This window comes from Garra rufa, chromosome 18, assembly GCF_049309525.1.
Source record: "Garra rufa chromosome 18, GarRuf1.0, whole genome shotgun sequence".
Taxonomy (NCBI): domain Eukaryota; kingdom Metazoa; phylum Chordata; class Actinopteri; order Cypriniformes; family Cyprinidae; genus Garra; species Garra rufa.
In genome coordinates, this window is record NC_133378.1 from 1,554,188 (window position 1) to 1,578,466 (window position 24,279).

Consider the following 24,279-nt stretch of genomic DNA (forward strand, 5'->3'; position numbering starts at 1 on the left):
AACTTGTTTCTCAAGAAACAAACAGGACCAGGTTTCGTATCGGTGACACAGCTTGGGATTAATAACATTTAATAAATGCGACAAAAACGGCTGAAAAAAAAAAAATGTTTGAATGTTACGTGGCAAATATCTAAATATAACTCAAAGTCATGTGATTCACTGCCGAACAATGTATGTCTATATGTCATAAACATTTTATTTTCCACTCTAAATTACCCAATAACTGTAAGGCGATGAAAGCACCTGCCAACCGTTTAAAAATATAAACTGAGGTTTTATCCATCACGCCACCTTAAACGAAGCAATATAAAAGCAGTTTGCCTGATACAGACTGTGTTTATTGTGTTTAGCTCTCAAGCTAGTCACGGCAACTCCGTTAGCAACCGCACAATCATGCTAATTACAAGAATAAAGTTATATTTCTCTCTCCTTAAAATAACCACCAGGTGAAATGACACAAAATATCCTTATAAAACAAAAAATAACAAACACGACTGATCGACGAGCTCCGCGAAGTAAACACAAGCACGTCTTTGTTCTTCTTGTCTGTGTGTGAGTGTGTTAGCAGCAGCCTGGTTAAGTTTAGCTTCGGTTAGCCAGCGAGTCCCACATACCTGACTAAATAATATCACTCTGATGTTCATTAAAACAACAGCAATATTTAGCTAAGGGAGTGTCGCGTCTTACCTTTCTGCTTTCAAACGATTGACTGAAGAAATGGGGTAAATGCGATGATGGGAAGGAATGTAAACAAGCCGAGCACAGTAAACGGGACCCTCTTCCTCTTTAGGTTGGTGCAGAAGTGAACAGAAGGAACAGATGGGAGGTGATCTAGAGAAAGTACGTGCGTGTATGTTTCTTTGGGTTAGTAGCTCAGTTCACTTCCTGCTACCTCATTCATGTAGAAGGCTGGGCTAAAACCTCTATTTATACTTTTATTAGTCATTAAGTTTACCACAGTCACTCTGACTGCCAACAACTAAACTGGTGACAATAACTCCAGAGTCCAGTTATTGTTATTACTGTAAAATCATTGGACTAATCTGAGATCTCTTTATTTTTCATTATAAGTTCAGCTCTACATCTATATTTAATACATAAAACGACTAACACAATCATTTGAAGTATTGTACTATACATGTTTTGGTATGACTCTGCTTCCACAAAATGTTAAGTGCTTCCATTTATTATATTAGGAGTACCAATAAAAGAACATATAGGGTTATTAGTGGACATACAGTTGAAGTCAAACATTTACATACACCTTGTAGAATGTTAATTATTTTAAGATCATACATGATCTTATATATTTCACATAAAAGACATTTACATATGTGACCCTGGACCACAAAACCAGTCATAAGGTTAAATTTTACAAAACTGAGATGTATACATCATATGAATCCTCAATAAATAAGCTTTCTATTGATGTATGGTTTGTTATGATAGGACAATATTTGGCCGAGATACATCTATTTGAAGATCTGGAATCTGAGGGTGCAAAAAATCAAAATACTGAGAAAATCACCTTTAAAGTTGTCCAAATTAGGTTCTTAACAATGCATATTACTAATCAAAAATTACATTTTGATATATTTACAGTAGGAATTTTACAAAGAATCATCATGGAACATGATCTTTACTTAATTTCCTAATGATTTTTGGCATAAAAGAAAAATCAAAAATTTTGACCCATGCAATGTATTTTTGGCTATTGCTACAAATATACCCCAGCGACTTAAGACTGGTTTTGTGGCCCAGGGTCACATATAGTCCACAAGAGTTGAATTTATAAAAAATGATCCCATTTAAAAGTTTACATACACTTGATTCTTAATACTGTGTTGTTACTTAAATGATCTACAGCTGTATTTTTATGTTTTGTAATAGTTGTTCATGAGTCCCTTGTTTGTCTGAACAGTTAAACTGCCCGCTGTTCTTCAGAAAAATCCTTTAGGTCCCACAAACTCTTTGGTTTTTCGCATTTTTGTGTATTTGAACCCTTTTCTACAATGACTGTATGATTTTAAGATCCATCTTTTCACAAATTCATTAAAATCTTAAGCTCTCAATGCATTGCGTTTCCTTCTGAAGCATCAATGAATGTTTGAACCTTCTGTAATAGTCGCACGAGTCCCTAAGTTGTCTTCAGTGTGAAACAACAGATCTCAAAATCATACTGAAAAATGCTGAAAAAACAAAGAATTTGTGAGACCTGAAGGATTTTTCTGAAGAACCGCAGGCAGTGTAGCTGTTCAAGACAAACAAGAGATTCATGAACAACTATCAAAAAACAATAACAAAATCATTCAGGTAACAACACAGTGTTAAGAATCAAGTGTATGTAAACTTTTGAACGGGGTCATTTTCATAAATTCAACTATTATTTTCTCTTGTGAACTATATGTAAATGTCTTTTATGTGAAATATTATTCAGGTCAGTAATAAATAAAAAAATAAAACACATTTTGTATGATCGCTCTTATTTGGTTAAAATAATTAATATTTTGCTGATTCTGCAAGGTGTATGTAAACTTTTGACTTCAACTTATAGTCATAGAACAGTGAAGGTACTAATGTAAAATGACACAAACAAGCAACATTTTCCAAAACATCTAAAAGCACTTTATAGCACATCTGAATTATTTTATTGTCTTTAAGACAATGCATAAATATACAGTGCATTACAGAAATATTAAAGCCATATATCTGATGCTTGACTTGTAATCACAGAAATGGCCAGCACCCACTCAAGTATTTAAGCATCTGGGTTTCCTTTCAATTAAAAATGTCAATACAAAAGAGTACTCTCACTACATCTGCATCGAATATAATCACATCAATTGTCTAGGCAGCACGGTCTACATTAACAACCGTGAATGGATGCAAATAATTTAGCATCAAAAGGTATATATGAATGGCAAGTACTATGTCATATGCATGCCACAATTTGTAGTGTGTTTTTCAGACATCTGTCCATCAGTGAAAACAAATTCTTTCATCTCTATGAGAACAGAAAGTGCCCATCCATTATAGATATTAGTGAGCAAGTTAATGGCTTGTTTTGAGATTTGATGAGACAATGAATAGTGAATCATGATTACAAAATTCTTAAGCACTAAGAATGGCATGCATCCATTGCTACGGTGCCAAATGTGCCACCTACTCAACTCCACAACCTATTCAAACACAGAACAAAGTAAACACATTTATACAATTTCCAAATAGCTGCATGTTAATAAAACACAGCAAAAATGAAACAAAAACTAGATATATAAAAACATCGCTCACCAAACGGAAAGAACTAGCAGTACTATCACTTCATACTTCATCATTTTATATTAATCAGCCTGGTCTACCATAAAGTTTGATTTCAGGTTATATGATGGCACTTCTTCAGTAGATATAGTCACTTTGTAAATATACAAAACCAGTGGTATTCTGGCAGCTGTCAAACACACAAGGAGGCACAAGGATTGTTCAAGAATTTGACGCTGCGTACGAATTAAAACCAGCGAACCTGTTCAAACCTAACACTTCAATACTGACTGAAAATTACATACTTTATGGGATTTTTAAGCCTGGTTTCAGAGGCAGGGTTTAGGTTAAGCCAGGATTTGGCCATAGTTTAATTAGGACACTGGTGTGCATTTTGAGACAAAACAATGAAACTGACATTTTTTAAGATCGAGTCAGTCAGTGCAAGTTTCTTTCAGTTAAAACAGCCTAGACATGCATTTTAGTCCGGGACTAGGCTTAAGCCTAGTCTATAAAATGTAATTTATTAAATTATTTAATCTAAACCATAACAATGCAATAAATATGCACATTTTTATATCCCAGTGACGAGATCTTTAAGATAAATGAATGTTTTCTTTTTTGGATTATTATTCAGGGATAAGGTCGCCGATACTTCTAACAAATTTGTACTTGGCCTCAAGCCAACAACAATCACAGTGTAAGAAAAAGTCACAAGAGAAGAGAAGTCTAAAGGGTTCATTCAAGGGTTCAAGTTCAGGATTAAGGGCGTTGCAAGGTTTTTGCTGATTTGGTGATTGTTTCAATTAGACAGGAAGAATGTCGGATTAAAATTAAAGGAGCTAAAGAATTATTTCGGATGCAATGCGACCAAAGCTAAAGATAAAATGTTGGAGAATTCTAAAAAAAATAAAGCATGGATATTTAAATAATGTGCCTAAAACTGGTAAATGAGAAGAATGACTAAAAATACAGCTTGACGAAAAGAGAAAATTGATTTAATCAGGTTTCTAATGTTAAAACTAAACCGTTTGAAACTTGAAACAATTATAAAATAATGAAAAATTAACAAAAGGCAGTAAAAAGCAGTAAATCACTCCAAACTGAGAAGCTCCACATCGAAGATGAGGGTGGCATTCGGGGGAATAATCCCAGGATGTCCCTTATTACCGTAGGCAAAATCAGGTGAACAGGTCAGCTTTGCACGTTGGCCCACACTCATCTAAAAGTCACACAAATACAAGCATAAATGAGCAAGACATTATTTAAACTAAACTTAACTCAAAAAGTGTTACATATAAAATTCTGAGTGGACAAAACCATTATATACCTGCGCAATACCTTCCTCCCAGCCACGGATCACTTCCTGTTTACCAATCTTGAACCTAAACGGCTTGTCGCGGTCACGGGAAGAGTCGAACTTCCGTCCATCTGTCAGAGAGCCTAAAGATTTAAGAGGAAAAGGACAAGGCCAGAAAAACAGGAAATGAGGTTAGAGCATCAGATAAATGGGCTACTTTATTATTGTTCTACTCTATCAGGGAGACTGTCTCTCTAACTCATGCTTAATAGCAGTAAATTATCAGGATATGAGACCTCTTTCAAAAACATGGCAAATGTGGAGTAACATAAGTCAAACAGAAAAGAGTCACTGATTACTCAGTATTAGGGGTGAAAATTAACAAGGGCTTTTGGCAAAAATGCCTCCAAAATGAACAAAAATGCCTTATAAATTCAAGACAAAGGGGTGAAAATGCTCACACTGCATCAGATGCGCTGTTTTGTACAGCGTTGAGTCTTATAACCAATCAAACGTGTTTCTGTTGAACTTAGACATGCACTGGCCAATCGGAGGAGCTTAGATTAGTCAGAGCTGTTGTTAAGTGTGTATGCTCACGAATGTCCTCATCATAAACAACACAGTAAAGACACAATGGAAATAAAAGATTACTTTCATAGCTTCACTGATTATAATGGGAGTTTTTGCATAACTTGCGCTAGACTAGACTAACGTCATGGACAGACATGTTTGTCTGTGAAGCCAGAATGTAATATGTCCAAACAAAGACGTTTTATATCATTTTCTATATTGATACTACCCTTGTCATCCAAGATGTTCATCTTTTTCTTTCTTCAGTCTTAAAGAATTTTTTTTTTTTGTTGAGGAAAACATTTCAGGATTTCTCTCCATACAATGGACTTCTATGGTGCCCCCGAGTTTGAACTTCCTAAATGCAGTTTAAATGAAGCTTCAGGAAAGAAGGAATGAAGGGTCTTATCTAGCGAGACGATCAGTTATTTTCTAAAAACATTTACAATTCATTTACTTTTTAATCTCTAAACAGAGTACACACAGAGCTAGACAACACAAGCATTTGAGGTTAAAAAGTATATAAATTGTAATTTTTTTTTTTTTTTTCAAATAACTGATCGTTTCGCTAAATAAGACCCTTCTTTCCTCGGCTGTGATCGTTTAGAGCCATTTGAAGCTGCATTTTGGACGTTCAAACTTGGGAGCACCGATACACGTCTCGAAAGCAGCGGAGGTTTTATTATGCCACAGTCAACCGCTTCCGCTTCTTCCAGTCATGCATATGAAGAAAAAACGTTACTCCTTTATCATACTAGATACATTCGAGTGTGTTAAAAGTTCTGTTATAATGCTACTCTGCGCGTTCATCACCTGTCTAAAAAAAAATGCATAACATATTAAAGTGTCTTTGGGGTTTCCATGTTTTCTACAAAATAAAACCGGAAAATCAAGGGTGTATGACGTGATTGGCAGGTCTGTTACACTAGTTAAAATTGCTTATTTCTCTGGATTTAAACATTCTTCAAAACATGTGGGATAATGTAAGTACACAAGTCAGCAAAATATATAACACTGAAAAAACAGCAAAAACAGATAACTCTGGGGGGGTTTAATTTTCAAAAATCATGTTTTTTATGATGCTTTTAAATTGGTGTTTTCTGCATTGGACAGTGAAGATTTGACAGGAAGTGAGTGAAAGAGAGAGGGGGGGATGGGATCGGGAAGGGTCCACGAGACGGGATTCGAACTCGGGACACCCAAAGCGTAAGTGACATATTATGATGTTTTTATTGTGCTAGCCGTATTTTTTGTTACTTTTACATTATATCAAAATAACCCAACTGCAGTTTGATCTTCATGTGGTTTTTGGATATTTCAAAAAATCTTACATATTGTGCCTTTACCAGCAATGGTTCTTTCTGACTTGTTGCTATGACTCCATGTGAGTATAAATCAAGTTCACAGGTAAAATATCTCGAAAATCTACCACTCTTCTTCCCATGTAATAAAGAAATAATGAGATGGAAGCCCTGAAGCACAAGGTGGAAATTAGTTTTGGAGAGCTTTGCCTTCCTGAGTCTAATTTCTTATTTATTTTCTCCCTGCTCTATATAATATTATATATATTTTAGGAGACTAGAGAGAGAAAGAGAGAGAGAGCATCAAATTTAATAAAGATAAATAAAGATGCAGGAAAAATGGGAAAAAAGAATCGAGTAAGGGTCAGGTGAATGTAATGCAATGTGGGTTTTTTGGCGCAATTTTTAATATTTATATATAAGTACAAGAAGCCTATGCGAGATGGCAGGCAGTTTGTAAACTATGATTCAGCGGTGTATGATCAACTTTCTGAAATGCAATTAAGTTTCTTACTTAATCATCAAATAATACTTGACAGAACAAGATTTCTGGGTTAGTTAGAACGATTAAAAAACAATCACAGCACCCCAGGGGTCGACTCACTCCAGACAGTGATAATCCGTCTATCCGACCTAACGATCCAACAAAGACTGAATCACACAAGCGTCTGTAAAATCTGTTCAGTCTCAGCTGTCAGATGAGGATGATGTCTGCGGACAAATGCCCGGGCGTGCAAACAATACACAACTAATAATGCATAAAGGCTTTGTCTTCCTGTGTATATTTTACTGTATTTTTTACAGCACTCCCACTCTTCAGATATTTGTACAGTAATTTTTAATACTCAACGTCGGATTGCACGTCTGTTTGGAAAGATGCATTAACGTTTTTTTCTAAATTAAGTCAGTTAAATTAATCCACATACGGTCGCAAGAATACAACATCAGTACACCCACCAAAAGAAAATCTGAAATTCAACTCACCAACATAATGCACCACAACCGTCTGTCCTTTTTTGGGGAAAGTCCTCCCTGTAAAAGCAACGCGAGGAGAAACAGAGGCAGAAGACAGAGCAATAATATAATGCTGTTAAACGCACGCAAGACGCAACTTAACAAATAATACGCTACTTTACATGATAGAAGCTCTATTAGGTTAATTTTACCATCTCCAGGGGTTATGGTCTCAATTTCCACTCCCATTTTGTCCCGCTCGTGTACTGTGTGTTCAGAAGAGCCCTCCTGCACACTGTCTCGCTCACAGCTGTTTGCAGGCAGAGAGGAGCGATGCTGTGGGGTCACATGACCGCGGCGAGAAAACTGGAAGAGGGTCCAATAGCAGCGCACTAATTTAACATAAATCCCGCTGATGACAAATGTGACCCGTCCCCTTTGTTATGCACAGTGAGTGACAAATACAATTAGCCTATTGTTTTAAAAAGCAAATAGTTACGTTTTAAATACTATTTTGTAAGTACAAAAAAAGAAGATAGCTTAGATGAATCCCCCAGCCTCCAGTTCATAGTGAAGTACCTGTTACATAACATGTTCTCAGCACTCATTTCATCCGTAGTGCTGTAATGTGGGTGACTGGAGTAGCCCACATCTACCTCCCACACCCCGTCCATGAACATGTCAAGTCACCCAACAAATGAGGGACTACTGGCCACAAGGGGGCGCCGTGCGCAACAGAAGACAATGCACATGTCCATTTACACGTTGCTGTTTATTGGCACACTTTTACATCATTATCGTCATTACCATTGTGGAATTAAAGTGGTGTTACAAGCACTTAGACCAGCTGTGGGTATGTTTTCAACGTTATAATAGGCATAGCTCTCTCCCAGCTTATAGTTTTTTTTAAAAACGCTTAAAGGGACAGTTCACCCAATAATGAAAATTCTGTCATTAATTACTCGACCTCATGTTGTTTTAAACTCGTAAGACTTTCGTTCAGTTTCGAAACACAAATTAAGATATTTTTGATTAAATACGAGAGCTTTCTGACCCTGCATAGACAGCAGGAGCTGTCTGCTGACACGTTCAAGGCCCAGAAAGGTAGTAAGAACATTGTTAAAATAGTCCATGTGACATAACTATATTGTTATGAAGGTACAAGAATACTTTTTGTGCTTAAAGAAAACAAAAACATTACCTTTATTCAACAATTTCTTCTCTTCTGTGTCAACACCCATTCAAGAGAGTAACACGACGCATGACGCGTTAAAGTAGTTATATAAATCTTTTTGTGTAGTTGCGTTGCTGACTATTCAGCATCAAAAAGCTCTTGAATTTCATCAAAAATATCTTCATTCGTGTCCTGAAGACAAACAAAGGTCTTACGGGTTTGTAACGACATGAGGGTGAGTAATTCATGACCGAATTTTCAGCTATCCCTTTAATTTCTGAAATTATGGATAATTTTCTAAACTCTACAAACAAAACATGCACACAACAAGCAAAACATTACTTATCTCTTGCAAAAGCAAACACTTTTTAACTTATAAAAATATATATTGATGTATATATGATATAAAAAAAAATTCCATAGTAAATGTACACACAAACATAAAAATATAGCTATCTTGTATCTTTTGATTGTTAATGTGCACTGGAGCACACAGGAGTTTATCATAGCACTCACATGTGCATGTAAGTGCAAAAATATTGTGTAAATACAGTATGCATGCACAGTTCTTGAACTGAACTGAATCAACACTAACTTATTTGAGCTGTATAATGACACTCTTGGCTAATGGAATTCACAGGTTCCAACTATATCACAGGAATAAATTACATATTATATATAAATTACAAAATATATTCACACAGAAAACAGTGATATTACATCGATAATTTTGACAGTTTTTTATGAGCATAGGAAACACCTTTAAAAACCATTTAAATTTTTACTGATTCCAAACTTTTGAACAGCAGTGTATATAAACTTACATATATCTAGATATGATTTATATTATTATCTATATTTTTTACATATATGCATGTGTGTATATTTACAGTGGTGTGAAAAAGTGTTGGCCCCCTTTCTGATTTTTTTTTTTTTTTTTTTTTTGCATGTTTGTCACACTTTAATGTTTCAGATCATCAAACAAATTTAAATATTAATCAAAGATAACACAAGTAAACATGCCGTTTTTGACAGCGCATCCAAAAGGTCACAAAAGACCCCACAATAACATCTAAAGAACTGCAGGCCTCTCTTGCCTCAGTTAAGGTCAGTGTTCATGACTCCACCATAAGAAAGAGACTGGGCTAAAATGGCCTGCATGACAGAGTTCCGAGACGAAAACCGCTGCTGAGCAAAAAGAACATAAAGGCTCGTCTCAGTTTTGCCAGAAAACATCTTGATGGTCCCCAAGACTTTTGGGAAAATACTCTGTGGACTGACGAGATAAAAGTTGAACTTTTTGGAAGGTGTGTGTCCCATTACATCTGGCGTAAAAGAAAAAGAAAAAGAAAAAGAACATCATACCAACAGTAAAATCTGGTGGTGCTAGTGTGATGGTCTGGGGCTGTTCTGCTGCTTCTGGAGCTGGAAGACTTGCTGTGATAAAAGGAACCACAAATTCTGCTGTCTACCAAAAAATCCTGAAGGACAATGTCTGGCCATCTGTTGGTGACCTCAAGCTGAAGCAAACTTGGGTTCTGCAGCAGGACAATGATCCAAAACACACCAGCAAATCCTCCTCTGAATGGCTGAAGAAAAACAAAATGAAGACCTTGGAGTGGCCTAGTCAAAGTCCTGACCTGAATCCTATTGAGATGCTGTGGCATGACCTTAAAAAGGTGGTTCATGCTCGAAAACCCTCCAATGTGGCTGAATTACAACAATTCTGCCAAGATGAGTGGGCCAAAATTCCTGCACAGCGCTGTAAGAGACTCATTGCAAGTTATCGCAAACGCTTGATTGCAGTTGTTGCTGCTAAGGGTGGCCCAACCAGTTATTAAGTTTAGGGGGCAAACACTTTTTCACACAGGGCCATGTGGGTTTGGATTTTGTTTTCCCTTCATTCAAAACTGCATTTTGTTTACTTGTGTCATCTTTGATTAATATTTAAATTTGTTTGATGATCTGAAACATTAAAAAGTGTGACAAACATGCAAAAAATAAAAGATCAGGAAGGGAGCCAACACTTTTTTACACCACTGTATATACAGTATACACACAAATATATACAGTACTACTACAAAACTATTATTTTGAATGCAATTAATCGCGATTAATCGATTTGACAGCCCTAGCATATTTACATAATTTATATCATGTATAAATGTTTTCACACATTATCACTGAGTGTAGGTAATCAGTAAATAATTGTGGCATTTAAAGGCATAGTTCACCCGAAAAATGAAAACTCTGTCATTAAATACTCACCCTCACATTATTCCAAACCCATAAGACCTTTGTTCATCTACGGAACACAAATGAAGGTGTTTTGGATGAAATCTAAGAGCTCCCTGACCCTCCATAGAGAGCCCCTTCCTTCCACGTTCAAGGCCCAGAAAGGTACCAAGAACGTCGACAAAAAAGTTAATGTGACATCAGTGGTTGAACAGTAATTTTATGAAGCTACGAGAATACTCAAAAATGATTTGTTAAATGAATTGTTGAATAAAGTCGTTATTTTTTGCGCAAAAAGTGTTCTCGTAGCTTCATAAAATTACCATTGAACCACTGATGTCACATGGACTACTTTGTCAATGTCCTTGGTAACTTTCTGGGCCTTGAACATGGAAGGACTCTCAGATTTCATGAAAAATATCTTAATTTGTGTTTCGAAGATGAACAAAGGTCTTATGGTTTTGGAACATGTGGGTGAGTACTTTTTCAGAATTTTCATTTTGAGTGAACTAACCCTTTAAATAGCATTTTTTTTTTACAAATTAAACAAAAACAAATAATGTGCTTGCAGTTTTGCAAAATTGGTCTGACAATTCAGTATATAAAAGAACTGTTTCACTGAGTGTGCCTCATGTAGCCTACAACTTTTAGTGTGTACGCAATTTTAAGCCACTAGCTGGTTTATTCACTGGTTGATATAAACACTTTTCACTCAGTAACACTGGCTTAATGTGGGTTTGAAGCAGAACTAACTGTTTGTTTGTAAGTTATGTGGAAATTACACACTGCACCTTGAAGTGCAGTAATGTTTCTCAATTCTGGCCTTGAGGGCCCCACAGCACTGCACGTTTTGAATGTCTCTTTTATTCATCTTATTAGTAGAGATCTCCCTGACCTGAAATGTATGATTAGTAAGAGTCCTGAATGAGGCTGAGGTCCCCTGGAGCAGGACTGAAAAATAATCCCAATGCACAATGAAAACACCTAGACACTATGATGAAAATAAAGCATGTTCATGATTGAACAGTTCATCAGCAGTGTTACAAAAGTAGTGAAAGCCACTGATTGCTTCACAGGCTCAGTTCTTCTTCTCCTTTCAAGCCAGTCTCTCTCCTGCATATGTCAAGATAACACACAGTGATGGCACAGTTAATACAGCTATTGCAACTTGTCAAGGACCTTAAGCAAAAGTGTGAGAGCATGAAGTCCTTTTAAAATAAACCTGGGCCTTGAGTGTATAAAATGTCACTTCTATAATAAAGGAAGTTGTGGTAAAAGACAAGAAATAAAATAATGACGTGAACATTGCTTCTGACCCATTGTCTTTTTTTAAATTCTGTGGAAATGTCACTGAGCTGAATAAACATCTTTAGACTGATCAGGACCTTTAATCTTCCAAGTAAAGAGACAGAAACACATACCCCGCTTTCCTTAACGCTTCTTGAATTTTCTGCCGTCGCTCTTCATTGATGGGATAGAAGCGAAAAATCACCAAACTGATGAGCAGCAGGCAAATGGGCACAGGAGCGAAGAGCACCCGCAGCGAGTATATGACCTCCGAATTGTGTTTACAAGCACCAGGCTTGTATCCTGCAAAGCTGAAGAGTTAAGAAAGAATCAAACTTTCACATGACCCAGTCACAGGAGATGTAGGTTTAGGGGGATTAAAAAAAAAAATATGTGCACAGATATGACAAATCTGATTGGAGGAAGCTCTTACTGTAGTACTAAAGTAGAGATTCCAACAGACACGCCGCCTCCAAATTTGTTGAAGAAAACATAGCAGGAGTAGAACAACGGTTCAAGATCCTGGCACGATGGGTTCTTGACTTTGAAGTCATCCACTACATCTGGCAACATCGACCTAAAATAAAATAAAAAACTGCCTGGTTACAGATTATTTATAAGATATGCAAATATCTAATCAGCATGGCAGCAACTCAATACATTTAGGCATGTAGACATGGTCAAAATGATCTGCTGAAGCTCCGAAAGGTGATTTAAGTGACTTTACATGTGGCATTGGTTGTTTTCAGTTTTCAGAAACTGCTGATTTATCTCTAGGGTTTACAGACAATGGTGAAAATATCCAGTGAGCAGCAGTTCTGTAGTGGAAAATGCCTTATTGATGCTAGAGGTCATATGAGAATCAGACTGGTTCAAGCTGATAGAAAAGCGACAGCAACTCAAACAGCACTTGTTACAACTAAGGTATGCAGAATTGCATCTCTGATATGCACAACACGTCAAACCTTGAAGCAGATGGGCTACAGGCCACTCTAAGACAGTAAACTGAGGCTATGATTTGCACACGCTCACCATAATTGGACAACAGAAAACTGGAAAAGGGTTGTCTGGTCTGATAAGTCTCAATTTCTGTTGTGATCGAATTTCAGTATGTCATTCTGAATCAAACTTATGTGAAATGTTTCAATAATGCAAGAGGAAAACATTGAGTGGAATTTGTGTTGGTGGAGCAAAGGCTTTTACAGTAAAAGCGAGACAGAGATTACATGAGAGTTAAATTACCATGGAAGTAGATAGAGGGCTGACAGACTCATGCCAGCTAACATGGACATAATTATGAAGATGGGTAAATTACTTTTCACTAGGGATATCACAATTAGGGCTGGGATGTAAACCTGCAGGGAACAGCAGAAAACGGGATGAAAAAGTGAAAACTATTGAAGTTAAAATAAAATATAATTGGCATAATAATGGCCTGCATGTAATATTAACTTTACAAACAAACTTAATTGTTATAGCATTTCCTTTCTGTGCAGCCATAAATAATCCAGTTAGAAACCAAGAGTGTTGCTCACTGATAGGCCGATGAATATGGTTGTCTTCTTGCCTTTTTTAACCAGCAGTGTCTGCCACATTGGGATGGATATTGTAGCTGATGTCTGCACAAGAAAAGATTACATGTCTGTAATTAAAAATATAATTCTGCAGAATTGAAAATTAATGGTGTAAATATTTAAAAAATACTTTGTAACATAAACATGAGACTGTTTAAAGAAAATGTAATATGTTGCGATTTAATATAAATCTAGAATTAATATAACATAATGTGCTTTATGTTGTAAAATATAAAAATAGCAAATTACAAAAATTAGTAATATTTTAAATTATAATACTGAAGGAACCGGCTACATACTATGAAAGTTATTTTTATGGATCATACAGTATCAAGTAGAAATAGCTCAATGTAGTATCATACAATACTCTTTAAAATAATGGATCCCTCACCAGTAATATAAGAACAAGATGCTGGAAATATGATCCCATCTCCGCTGCATGAGTACAGAAGAGGGCGAAATTCCCTTGAGCCATCTGAAACAAATATTTTTATCATTATGACATCTGTCATATTTAAAAACATATTTTTATATTTATAAATTTAAATCCAGTGCCATGTTAAAACAAAAAAATACATATTTTGAGAAAAGTCAAAATATTTAGAAAATGAAGTTGAAAATATGAGAATAAACTTAATATTAAACTTAAAAATCTTGAGAAGAAAGTTTGAATGTTTTGAGAATAAAGTCAAAATTACGAGAATAAAGTAGAAATATTTCAAGAGTAAACTCAAAATATCTTGAGAATAAAGTTGAAATATTTAGAGAATAAAGTAGAAATGTTTCAAGAATAAAGTCTAAATGTTTTGAGAATAAAGTCGAAAATACTAGAATAAAGTTTAAATAATTTGACAATAATGTCAAAATATTTTGAAAAAACAGTCAAAATGCTTTGAGAATAAAGACAAAATTACGAAATATTTCAAGAAAGTAAAAATTACAATAAAGTCAAAACATTTTGAGAATAAAATCGAAAATACGAGAATAAAGTCAAAATATTTTGAAAATAAAGTTGAAAATATGAGAATAAACTTAATATATAAACTTAAAAATCTTGAGAAGAAAGTTTGAATGTTTTGAGAATAAAGTCAAAATTACGAGAATAAAGTAGAAATATTTCAAGAGTAAACTCAAAATATCTTGAGAATAAAGTTGAAATATTTAGAGAATAAAGTAGAAATGTTTTGAGAATAAAGTCGAAAATACTAGAATAAAGTTTAAATAATTTGACAATAATGTCAAAATATTTTGAAAAAAATAGTCAAAATGCTTTGAGAATAAAGACAAAATTATGAAATATTTCAAGAATAAAGTCAAAATGTTTTGAGAATAAAGTTGAAATGTTTTGAGAATAAAGACAAAATATTTTGAGAATAAAATCAAAAATACGAGAATAAAGTCAAAATATTTTGAAAATAAAGTTGAAATGTTTAGAGAATTAAGTCAAAATATTTAAAGAATAAAGTCAGAATATTGAGAGAATACAGTGTAAATGTTTTAACAAAAAAAGTCTAAATGTTTCGAGAACAAAGTCGAAATATTTCAAGAATACAGTCGAATTTATGAGAATATAGTCCAAAATACAAGAACAAAGTCTAAACGTTTTGAGAAAAGTCTAAATGTTTCGAGAATTAAGTCTAAAAATTGAGAATACAGTCGAAATTAAAAGAAAAAAAGTCAAAATAGATAATAAAGCTGAAATATTTTAATAATAAAGTCAAAATTACAAGAATATAGTCGAAATATTTTAAGAAAAAAGTAAAAATGTTTTGAGAATTAAATCATAACATTATAAAATATAAAACTGGTTTTGAAAGCTGAGCCTTTTGCAAGTATTCTAACTGTAATCTCGTAATTGCTACAAATTAATTCTCATAATTTTAGCTTTATTCTAAAAATGTTTTGACTTTATTCTTGACACACTTGGAATTTATTCTCATAATTTATACTATATTCTTGTAAAATTTCAAATTTACTCGTAATTTCGATTTAATTCTTTAAAAAAATTACGACTTTAATCTCGTAATCTTAGATTTTACTTTTTTTTTGCCACTAAAACACCATCGTAGTTTAACAACCATCAAACTACGTTCAGACTTTAAACAGAAAAGCATCTTACCTGGAAGGCTAGTGAAGCAAATAGGAAGCCAAATACAAGCCACACATATGGAGTGTGTCTCACCACCAACTTCATTCCAGTCAAATAGGAAACATTTATGTGGTCCAGTTTACTCAGAGGGGCTAAAGTGAGAAGTAGACACATGCAAATCATTATATTAGTCAACTGGCCAAATACAATGCCTGACCAAAAAAAGGTGCACACTTTTAATATTTCGTTCATCCTGGCATTGTTTTGACAACCTGTTGAAATGTCACAAAGTTTATTTCTATGCATTTATTTTTGGCTGAGAAAGGCATTCCCACTATCTTGCCCTGAGGCAAACCACTCTGTAAAGTCTCCCAAAACCCCAAAGACTTTCAATGGAGTGAAGACTTTGTGGTGGCCAATTCATGCATGAAAATGATTCCTCATGCTCCCTGAACACCCCTTTACAGTTTGAGCCTGATTCATCTTGGCACTGACATCCTGGCCATGGTTGTTTAAGAAATAAAAAGAGCACACGGCATCAAACAGGGTTAAAAGAATTGGCAGAAACATGTTAATCACTGCAATAAAGATCTTAAGTATTTGCTTATTTAAATCCAAACAGCATGTGCTTCAAACTTACTGACGCACAACTAGTGAAGGCTGAAAGAATATGTGTTGCACAAAACAAGGGATGTTAGCATTTTAACTCATGTTAACTCAACATACCCAACTGCTCCTTCACTCCAAGAAAAAGAATGAGGCAGCATAGAGAGTACAGCATTCCTAATACTAATGCTCCAGTCAAATAGGCTCTTCTCTGTAGAAATTAAACAAACGACAAATCAGCTAAAGGTTTGCAGCATCTATACTTTTCATTTAAACAAAAAAAAACACTATATGCATTATTAGGATGTTTTGTGTCTCACTGTATTTAGTAGGTTTTCAGAGATTTCATCCACTGTCTGGTTCCCAGAAGGCCCTTCCGTGTCATTCTGTAATTTGCAGATGTTTGTCCTATTGGCATGGTGAACCCCCACGATCTGACCCTGAATGGCAGCTCCAGCCAGTGTAGCGAACACTTCCATGCCCATTCCTGTATTGTGAGAGGAACAAAGCTCTTGACATTTCTCTTTTGTGGAGGAAAAAGATCTCAGTTAAAGGTTATATCCTATATGTCAAAGTTTCCGCTCTCTACTTCCTCAGAGTATCTCAGGGTTAGAAATAATTTAAAAAAAAATTTTTTTTTTAAACTCTGCTGTTAACATACACATATCAGCGAAGAAACATTCTTTCTTCGCTGATATGTGTATGTTAACAGCAGAGGTTGCGTTAGACTTTAACATTGCCTGTCATTTTGACGGACAGGGTCGTAAAAATTCCGTCATAATCCATTATTACCCGTCATTTTAATTTTCATATTTTTATTTTAATACCACATTTAATTACATTTATGTTTGTTCACATTTTCAGGGCAATATAATTACACAAAATAATTACACAGATAATAACACAAAATAAACAACCAAAACAAACCAAAAGGCGAACACAGCACACACATCAGGGTCTCGACAGGAGCAGGATTCACATGAAACTGAAAACAGGAAACAGAGACAGGAAACAAACCATACGGAAGACAATGCAGACTCACAGAGTGGAGATTATAAAGACAAATCATAATCGTGATCAGCTGAGGCAGAACGGGTGACATAATCAAGACAGGTGTACACCATCAGGGAAGTGAAGGTGCGGGAGTGAGAGAAACAGAGACATCGTGTGGAGCCCAGAGTCGTGACACCTTCACATTTCCTAGCTTTTGAAACGTCCTAGATTTTGTCCAACCAACATTCAAAGTTTGCCTTTTTCTTTGCTTTTCTTTATTTTTTCTTTTTGCATTTTTGGATGTCTTTGAATGGGGTGTGCGACTGTGCATCTGCAATAATATCAGCAATTTGATTTTAATGATGTGCGATTTGACATTATAGAGTATATCGCAAAAAACAAACAAAAGACGTCTACTGAGTGCACACATAAGTAAGTACGCATTTAGAGTGCATTCTTTCATTGCATGTTTCAGTCTAGAGCTGTCACTATCGATTATTTTGGTATTCGAGTAATCTGTCAATTATTCTGACGATTAATTCAAGTAATCGGAAAATTATAATTATTATTTTTTTGTAATAATAAAATAGACCTAAGTTAACAATAGCCTTTAAAATGACTTAAGTACATATATAATAGCAACGAGGCAATAATTAGTTCAAATAAAGTATCAAAAGCAAGTAGTCACATGGTTTTATTGAACAAAACTGTTCAAATACATAATGTATTATAAACAGTAAAGCTAATGAAGATCATGTGCCAACGGCCTGACAATTGTTTTTTAAACTTTAATATTTGTCTAATCCTTGTTTAATATCGACTGAACAAACATTTAATTAAAATGTCCACTTTTGGAAGTTCAAACTCGGTCTATTATATGGAGAGAAATCCTGAAATGTTTTCCTCAAAAAACATAATTTCCTTATGACTGAAGAAAGAAAGACATGAACATCTTGGATGACAAGGGGTTGAGTACATTATCTGTACTCCTTTAAGCACAATAACACACACAGCAAAATATTGTCTAATTATCGTTATTGATAATAAAGACTGAAGCAATAAAAATCACAAAATTTAGAACACAAGACACATGGCAATTCTTTCACCTAATCATCTATTGATGCTTGCAGCTATATGTTCTTACTGTAACCAGTGGCTGAATCACGATCCTTCTGATCCCCCCCCAGAAACATGTTTAGGGAAGAATACGGCACATGGTAGCACTGAATGAGATGAAGACAGAGAGGAGTCAGCTTTAGAGTCAGTTATGAATCATATAACACTTTATAAAAGCAAACAGCTGTCTGAAAACTACAGTGGTGAATACTATATTTAATTTGGAGTACAGTATGCTATCACCATGAAGTGGGCATCATGCTGAATGTGCATTCTAACGTATAACTGAATAGTCAATTCAAAAGATAATTAAAATGAATCATTTCCTATGCAGAAAATGTCCTTTAACAGCCAAACAACTTATTCTAAATCTGTAAAACAGCAGTTAACTGTGGGCAGATAATGGTAATAGTGGGCTTACACTCATGAAGGCGTCAAACAGACAGCACCATGTGAAGTACCAGCCGAATCTGAAGCCAGGGGACATGGTGTCCTGTGGGGTATACCAGAGCATGACGTATGATAGGACCCCAAGTGGCATTGAGAACACAATCCTACATAAAAAGTGAAGTTAAGCAGAGTAGACATGCAGCAAATAATGTACAGATTCAGCATTTTTAAAAGAATCAATTTGAATACAATATGCTGCCTCTGGTCAAACAGAAATATCTAAATTAGATAATAGGAAGTGCTTCACACCCAATCTGACATAACCGGTACACTCACTCACCAAGGGATAAGTTTGCCATATCTGGTGCGGCCGCTCTTGCTCACGGCATATCCAATCAGAGGATCCGAAATAGCATCCCAAGCTCGACCGAGAAAAAGAATGATGGATGCAGAGAAAGCTTCCATCTATAACAAACACACAGACAGAAGAAAATGACTGAAAATTCTCCTCAAACTCACTGTTGTCCTGTTTTGTTACCAGACTTCTTTTGCAGTATGGAAATGCAGTTACATATAAGATAATGCTGAACAAAGCTGTTAAAATTCACAATATATCAACTTCCACAGGACCTTTTACATGTTAGTTTCACTTCCTGTGTTAATTGTTCAGCTAAATACTGTTGAATGTGGCTTGCAAACATGCAAATTCAGTGAGAGAGTTGAGGTGGACCACGGTGGAGCCTCATGCGTTTTATAAAAGCTCAGCTTTTCTAGGTTTTTAGAACCACAGATCACACAGTAATTCACAAACAGCCCTCAAACGGCCCACAAGGAAAGTGAATGCACAGGGTTTGATGCTATAACCTTTCATGTACCAGCCCCAGATCATTAACCACTAGCGCTACCATTAGAAATCAACGGACAATAGAAATAAGCAATGTGAGCAAATAAGACAGAGAAAATTATTTCAGGATATTATAAAAATGTGATTTGATCACAGAATATCATGTGACACATTTACACAATTAAAAAGCCAACAAATCCTAATGTATGTATGCGTATTTTATATAACATTATTAAACAAATAACACTTATATTACTGTTGTGTAGTGTGATTTCCTGGATCACTATCAAAATGAATGGGTGTGGTAGTGTTACACAAACAGATGTTTTTCCATAATATATAGCTTACAGTTACTTCAAACCTTTAACAAATTAAGATAAATATATGTAACAGCCTCTTTGGTCATACAGATAAATATCGTTTATATTGGGTATATCTTTAATTTGTGTGAAAGGCTGTTGTTAAAGTGAATTTGTTTGTTCTGATCTATATGAACACACTTGACAGCTGCTAAAACCACAACTTACCTTCACAACATCCAGTAAAAAGATCTGCATGAAAAAGCCCTTGGCGTTTGCAGTCATTTGGTAAGGCATTCCTCCAACTGCATAGCACACTTTTCTGGATAAAGGGATGCCAGGAGTTTTCTGCACAAGATCAACACGCATCAGCTTCAATGTGAACGGTTGTGTAAAAGATACTATATTACAACGTTAACAAGAGAAATAAAGCATTAGGCTTTTCTCAAATGTTAACTGTTTTAAATTTGCAACATCTTTTAAGAGTTCCTCTAAGCTGAAGAGCTGTAATTACAACATCAAAACCTACGGTTTACAAAGAATTCTCTATAAAATGTCATACCGGTTGATTGTCGTCATTTTCCGTGGCACAGATGTTGTCGTCTGTTTGCTTGTCCAGAATATTAACACTATTGTTTGCCATCGTTCAGTTATTGAGGAGTTTCCAGTTATAGAGTTCTACTGCCTCTTATACTTGTTGCAAAGTGGGCGTGGCTGTTCATGCTTTAGTACGAAAGCATTTGAGGAGACACCCAGAACATTATTTTTACGAGGAAACATAAAAAACATTGCTGTGGTCATTACTATCCAACCATCTGGATGGCAAAAAACAGTGCTAGTAGTAATAGTATTTGGAATAAAATAATTACTGACCATGCCAAAAGAGTTAAGATTTTTCTTTCTTTCTTTTTTTTGTGGTGTTTAGCCTAATGTTTAACAGCGTTGTGCACCTGTCTTGTCTCAGGAAATTCTCATTTTAAAAATGTCTATATTAGTTTCTAGTCCATATTAGTTTCTTCTAATTTTCAAATCTATGCATTCTGTACTATTATCAGACTGTATTTTGAGGAGTAAATAGTTACATGTAACGAAATTATGTAATGTAATAACATAATAAATGTAACTGTTACAGTTACTGAGTAAAAAAAAAACGTGTAATTAAATTACAGTTACTTATGAAAATGTTGACAATTAAAGATGTAGCGAAGGACTACCTGAGACTGTTAGGACTAGCTTAAATCGCAGTGAACCAGGGGTGTCGGTCAAAACTCCACAGAGGGATGTATCAGTTTGAAAAGGTTTATTCTCACAGATGCAGTGTGATCAACTCAGATGGGGGAGTCAGCCTTTACATGTACAGTCGTGGCCAAAAGTTTTTGAGAATGACACAAATATTAGTTTTCACAAAGTTTGCTGCTAAACTGCTTTTAGATCTTTGTTTCAGTTGTTTCTGTGATGTACTGAAATATAATTACAAGCACTTCATACGTTTCAAAGGCTTTTATCGACAATTACATGACATTTATGCAAAGAGTCAGTATTTGCAGTGTTGGCCCTTCTTTTTCAGGACCTCTGCAATTGGACTGGGCATGCTCTCAATCAACTTCTGGGCCAAATCCTGACTGATAGCAACCCATTCTTTCATAATCACTTCTTGGAGTTTGTCAGAATTAGTGGGTTTTAGTTTGTCCACCCGCCTCTTGAGGATTGACCACAAGTTCTCAATGGGATTAAGATCTGGGGAGTTTCCAGGCCATGGACCCAAAATGTCAACCTTTTGGTCCCCGAGCCACTTAGTTATCACTTTTATCGACATAATTTGAAATTTAAGACTTGAGACAGGATGTGGTGTTGAACATGAAAAGTTAAACAGTCTCATCTGTTTATCTGTTCTCTTCAAAATAAATGCCTATATTACAAATCTATATTGTCCTGAAAATGTGAACAAACATAAATGCAATTAAATGTGGTATTAAAATTAAAATATAAAAATTAAAATGACGGGTAATAATGGATTATGACGGAATTTTTACGACCCTGTCCGTCAAAATGACAGACAATGTTAGAGTCTAACGCAACCTCTGGGTAGCGCTCACCTTTTCTTCTCCGGACAAGCATTTTTCCAGATGCCCCAAACAATCGTAAAGAGGCTTCATCGGAGAATATGCCCCAGTCCTCAGCAGTCCATTCGCCATACTTTTTGCAGAAGATCAATCTGTCCCTGATGTCTTTTTTGGAGAGAAGTGGCTTCTTTGCTGCCCTTCTTGCTGCCCTTTGCTGCAAGCTCTGCACTGGTGGCACTCCGATCCCGCAGCTCAATCCTCTTTAGGAGATGATCTCGGCGCTTGCTGGACTTTCTTGGACGCCCTGAAGCCTTCTTAACAAGAATTGAACCTCTTTCCTTGAAGTTCTTGATGATCCTATAAGTTGTTGATTTAGGTGCAATCTTAGTAGCCACAATATCCTTGCCTGTGAAGCCATTTTTATGCAACGCAATGATGGCTGCACGCGTTTCTTTGCAGGTCACCATGGATAACAATGGAAGAACAATGATTTCAAGCATCACCCTCCTTTTAACATGTCAAGTCTGCCATTCTAACCCAATCAGCCTGACATAATGATCTCCAGCCTTGTGCTGGTCAACATTCTCACCTGAGTTAACAAGACGATTACTGAAATGATCTCAGCAGGTCTTTTAATGACAGCAATGAAATGCAGTGGAAAGTTTTTTTTGGGATTAAGTTAATTTTCATGGCAAAGAAGGACTATGCAATTCATCTGATCACTCTTCATAACATCCTGGAGTATATGCAAATTGCTATTATAAAAACTTAAGCAGCAACTTTTCCAATTTCCAATATTTATGTAATTCTCAAAACTTTTGGCCACGACTGTACATCAGTTTGTGTCTACTAACAGGATGTGGACCAATAAGTCTGAACTGCAGTGGACATGAAGTTGGTTAGGTGATAGAGCCATTAGAGAGAAAACTTAAGCACAGTCTTTAACGAGTCTGGTCTTCGTGAGAGGGCTGGGTGCTTATCAGTTTTAAGCATGAAATGTATAATTGTGGTGAAGGATGTGGTTTCTCTGAAAGAAACAAAGCAAGATTCTAAAGAAACCACCATTACAAGTATTATTATTCATATACAGCTATAGGCTCCCCTCTTACAGTAACAATGTATAACTTTGTAACTTTGTATATAGTGCATCTACATTTATTATTTATCCACATGACTTATAGCATTATAAACATTATAACTCTGAACATTGTAAATCAACAGAGATGTTACAAGAGTAGCACATAAATAACAGCAGAGGTGGGACCAAGTCATTGTTTTGCAAGACACAAGTAAGTCTCCAGTCTTTGCATTCAAGTCCCAAGTCAAGACGGGCAAGTCCAAGTCAGTCCAAGAGACTGCTCTAAAATACCAGACACCAAAGTTTCATGAGTTTAGGACATAGAACATGAGACATGCTTACTTAATAAATGTTGTAATTCTTATTTGGGTTTATGTATATGCTTAATTTTCTAAGAACTGTATGTAACTGTATATGTATGTTAAATAAATTAAGTACTTGTAATTAGATTCAATTACATTTTAAAGGAGTCATCAGGTGCAAAACTAACTTTTAAATGTTGTTTGCACATGAATGTGTGTTGTCAATTTGTGTACACAACCACCCTAAAATGGTAAAAATCCACCCAGTGGTATTTTTTTAATCTTTAAAAGTAATATCCCCTTTTTAAAATCAGCTCATTCTTGGCTTCTTGTCGTTATGACGAAATATATTTGATTGACATGAACGCTTTACCTTAGACCCGCCCTCACCGAGCCGAAACTGTCCCAATGCCAATATGACCCTCACTTTGTCGACTGGGGTGCAGTGAGCGATTGAGGTGTTCTGTTGTTGGATGTAATAATGAACATTGCAGTAGTCATTTACATTACTACCGACATCTGAGCCGCTGAAGACACACGTTACTTTCGTTTTTAAATGGAAAGTGCCAATCCCTATCTACATATGCATCTATGTTCGTGTGAATCATTCGTGATGCAGCTGCACCCACAGCAGAAGTGGGTATAAGGGTTTTTTATGCATCTTTGCAAATGGCCTTTCTTAGTAATGTGCTTGTTGGCAAGTTTTGCCGATAAACGCTAAGTAAGGGATAATGTACAGGCAGCCGGTGGTTATCGCAGAAATAAGCCCCGACAGTGTGATCAGGACAGTCTTGCATCACACTGAAGGGGCTTATTTCGCGATAACTACCGGCTGCCTGTACATTA

The 24,279-nt window shown here is 35.6% G+C and overlaps 2 protein-coding genes across 2 annotated transcripts; both read right to left on the bottom strand.

Annotated features, from left to right (window-relative positions):
* Window positions 1-2,625: 2,625 nt before the first annotated feature.
* fkbp1ab (FKBP prolyl isomerase 1Ab) lies at window positions 2,626-7,928 on the bottom strand. Its single transcript, XM_073823744.1, has 4 exons — window positions 7,596-7,928; window positions 7,414-7,461; window positions 4,589-4,701; window positions 2,626-4,480 (listed from the first exon to the last, which is right to left on the bottom strand). The coding sequence occupies exons 1-4, from the start codon at window positions 7,630-7,632 to the stop codon at window positions 4,352-4,354; spliced, it is 327 nt and encodes a 108-aa protein (XP_073679845.1). The 5' UTR covers window positions 7,633-7,928; the 3' UTR covers window positions 2,626-4,351.
* A 208-nt stretch (window positions 7,929-8,136) lies between these two features.
* Window positions 8,137-20,633, bottom strand: LOC141290954 (sodium-dependent lysophosphatidylcholine symporter 1-like). Its single transcript, XM_073823107.1, has 14 exons — window positions 20,553-20,633; window positions 20,219-20,338; window positions 19,188-19,312; window positions 18,879-19,011; window positions 18,486-18,564; window positions 16,669-16,835; window positions 16,469-16,559; window positions 15,773-15,894; window positions 14,045-14,128; window positions 13,615-13,698; window positions 13,322-13,434; window positions 12,513-12,656; window positions 12,214-12,390; window positions 8,137-11,905 (listed from the first exon to the last, which is right to left on the bottom strand). Exons 1-14 carry the CDS (start codon window positions 20,631-20,633, stop codon window positions 11,863-11,865), a joined length of 1,563 nt encoding a protein of 520 aa, XP_073679208.1. The 3' UTR covers window positions 8,137-11,862.
* Between the last annotated feature and the right edge of the window lie 3,646 nt (window positions 20,634-24,279).

Bases quoted from the DNA above. Each gene is read 5' to 3' on its own strand.
- fkbp1ab (XM_073823744.1), bottom strand. From the start codon at position 7,632: ATGGGAGTGGAAATTGAGACCATAACCCCTGGAGATG. The intron at 4,702-7,413 runs GTGAGTTGAATT...TTAAATCTTTAG, and splicing joins GGTTGTGGTGCATTATGTTG to GCTCTCTGACAGATGGACGG. The intron at 4,481-4,588 runs GTATATAATGGT...TGTGACTTTTAG, and splicing joins GGGAGGAAGGTATTGCGCAG to ATGAGTGTGGGCCAACGTGC.
- LOC141290954 (XM_073823107.1), bottom strand. From the start codon at position 20,633: ATGGCAAACAATAGTGTTAATATTCTGGACAAGCAAACAGACGACAAC. The intron at 19,313-20,218 runs GTAAGTTGTGGT...TGTTTGTTATAG, and splicing joins TTTTACTGGATGTTGTGAAG to ATGGAAGCTTTCTCTGCATC. The intron at 12,391-12,512 runs GTAAGAGCTTCC...TTAACTCTTCAG, and splicing joins ATCTCTACTTTAGTACTACA to CTTTGCAGGATACAAGCCTG.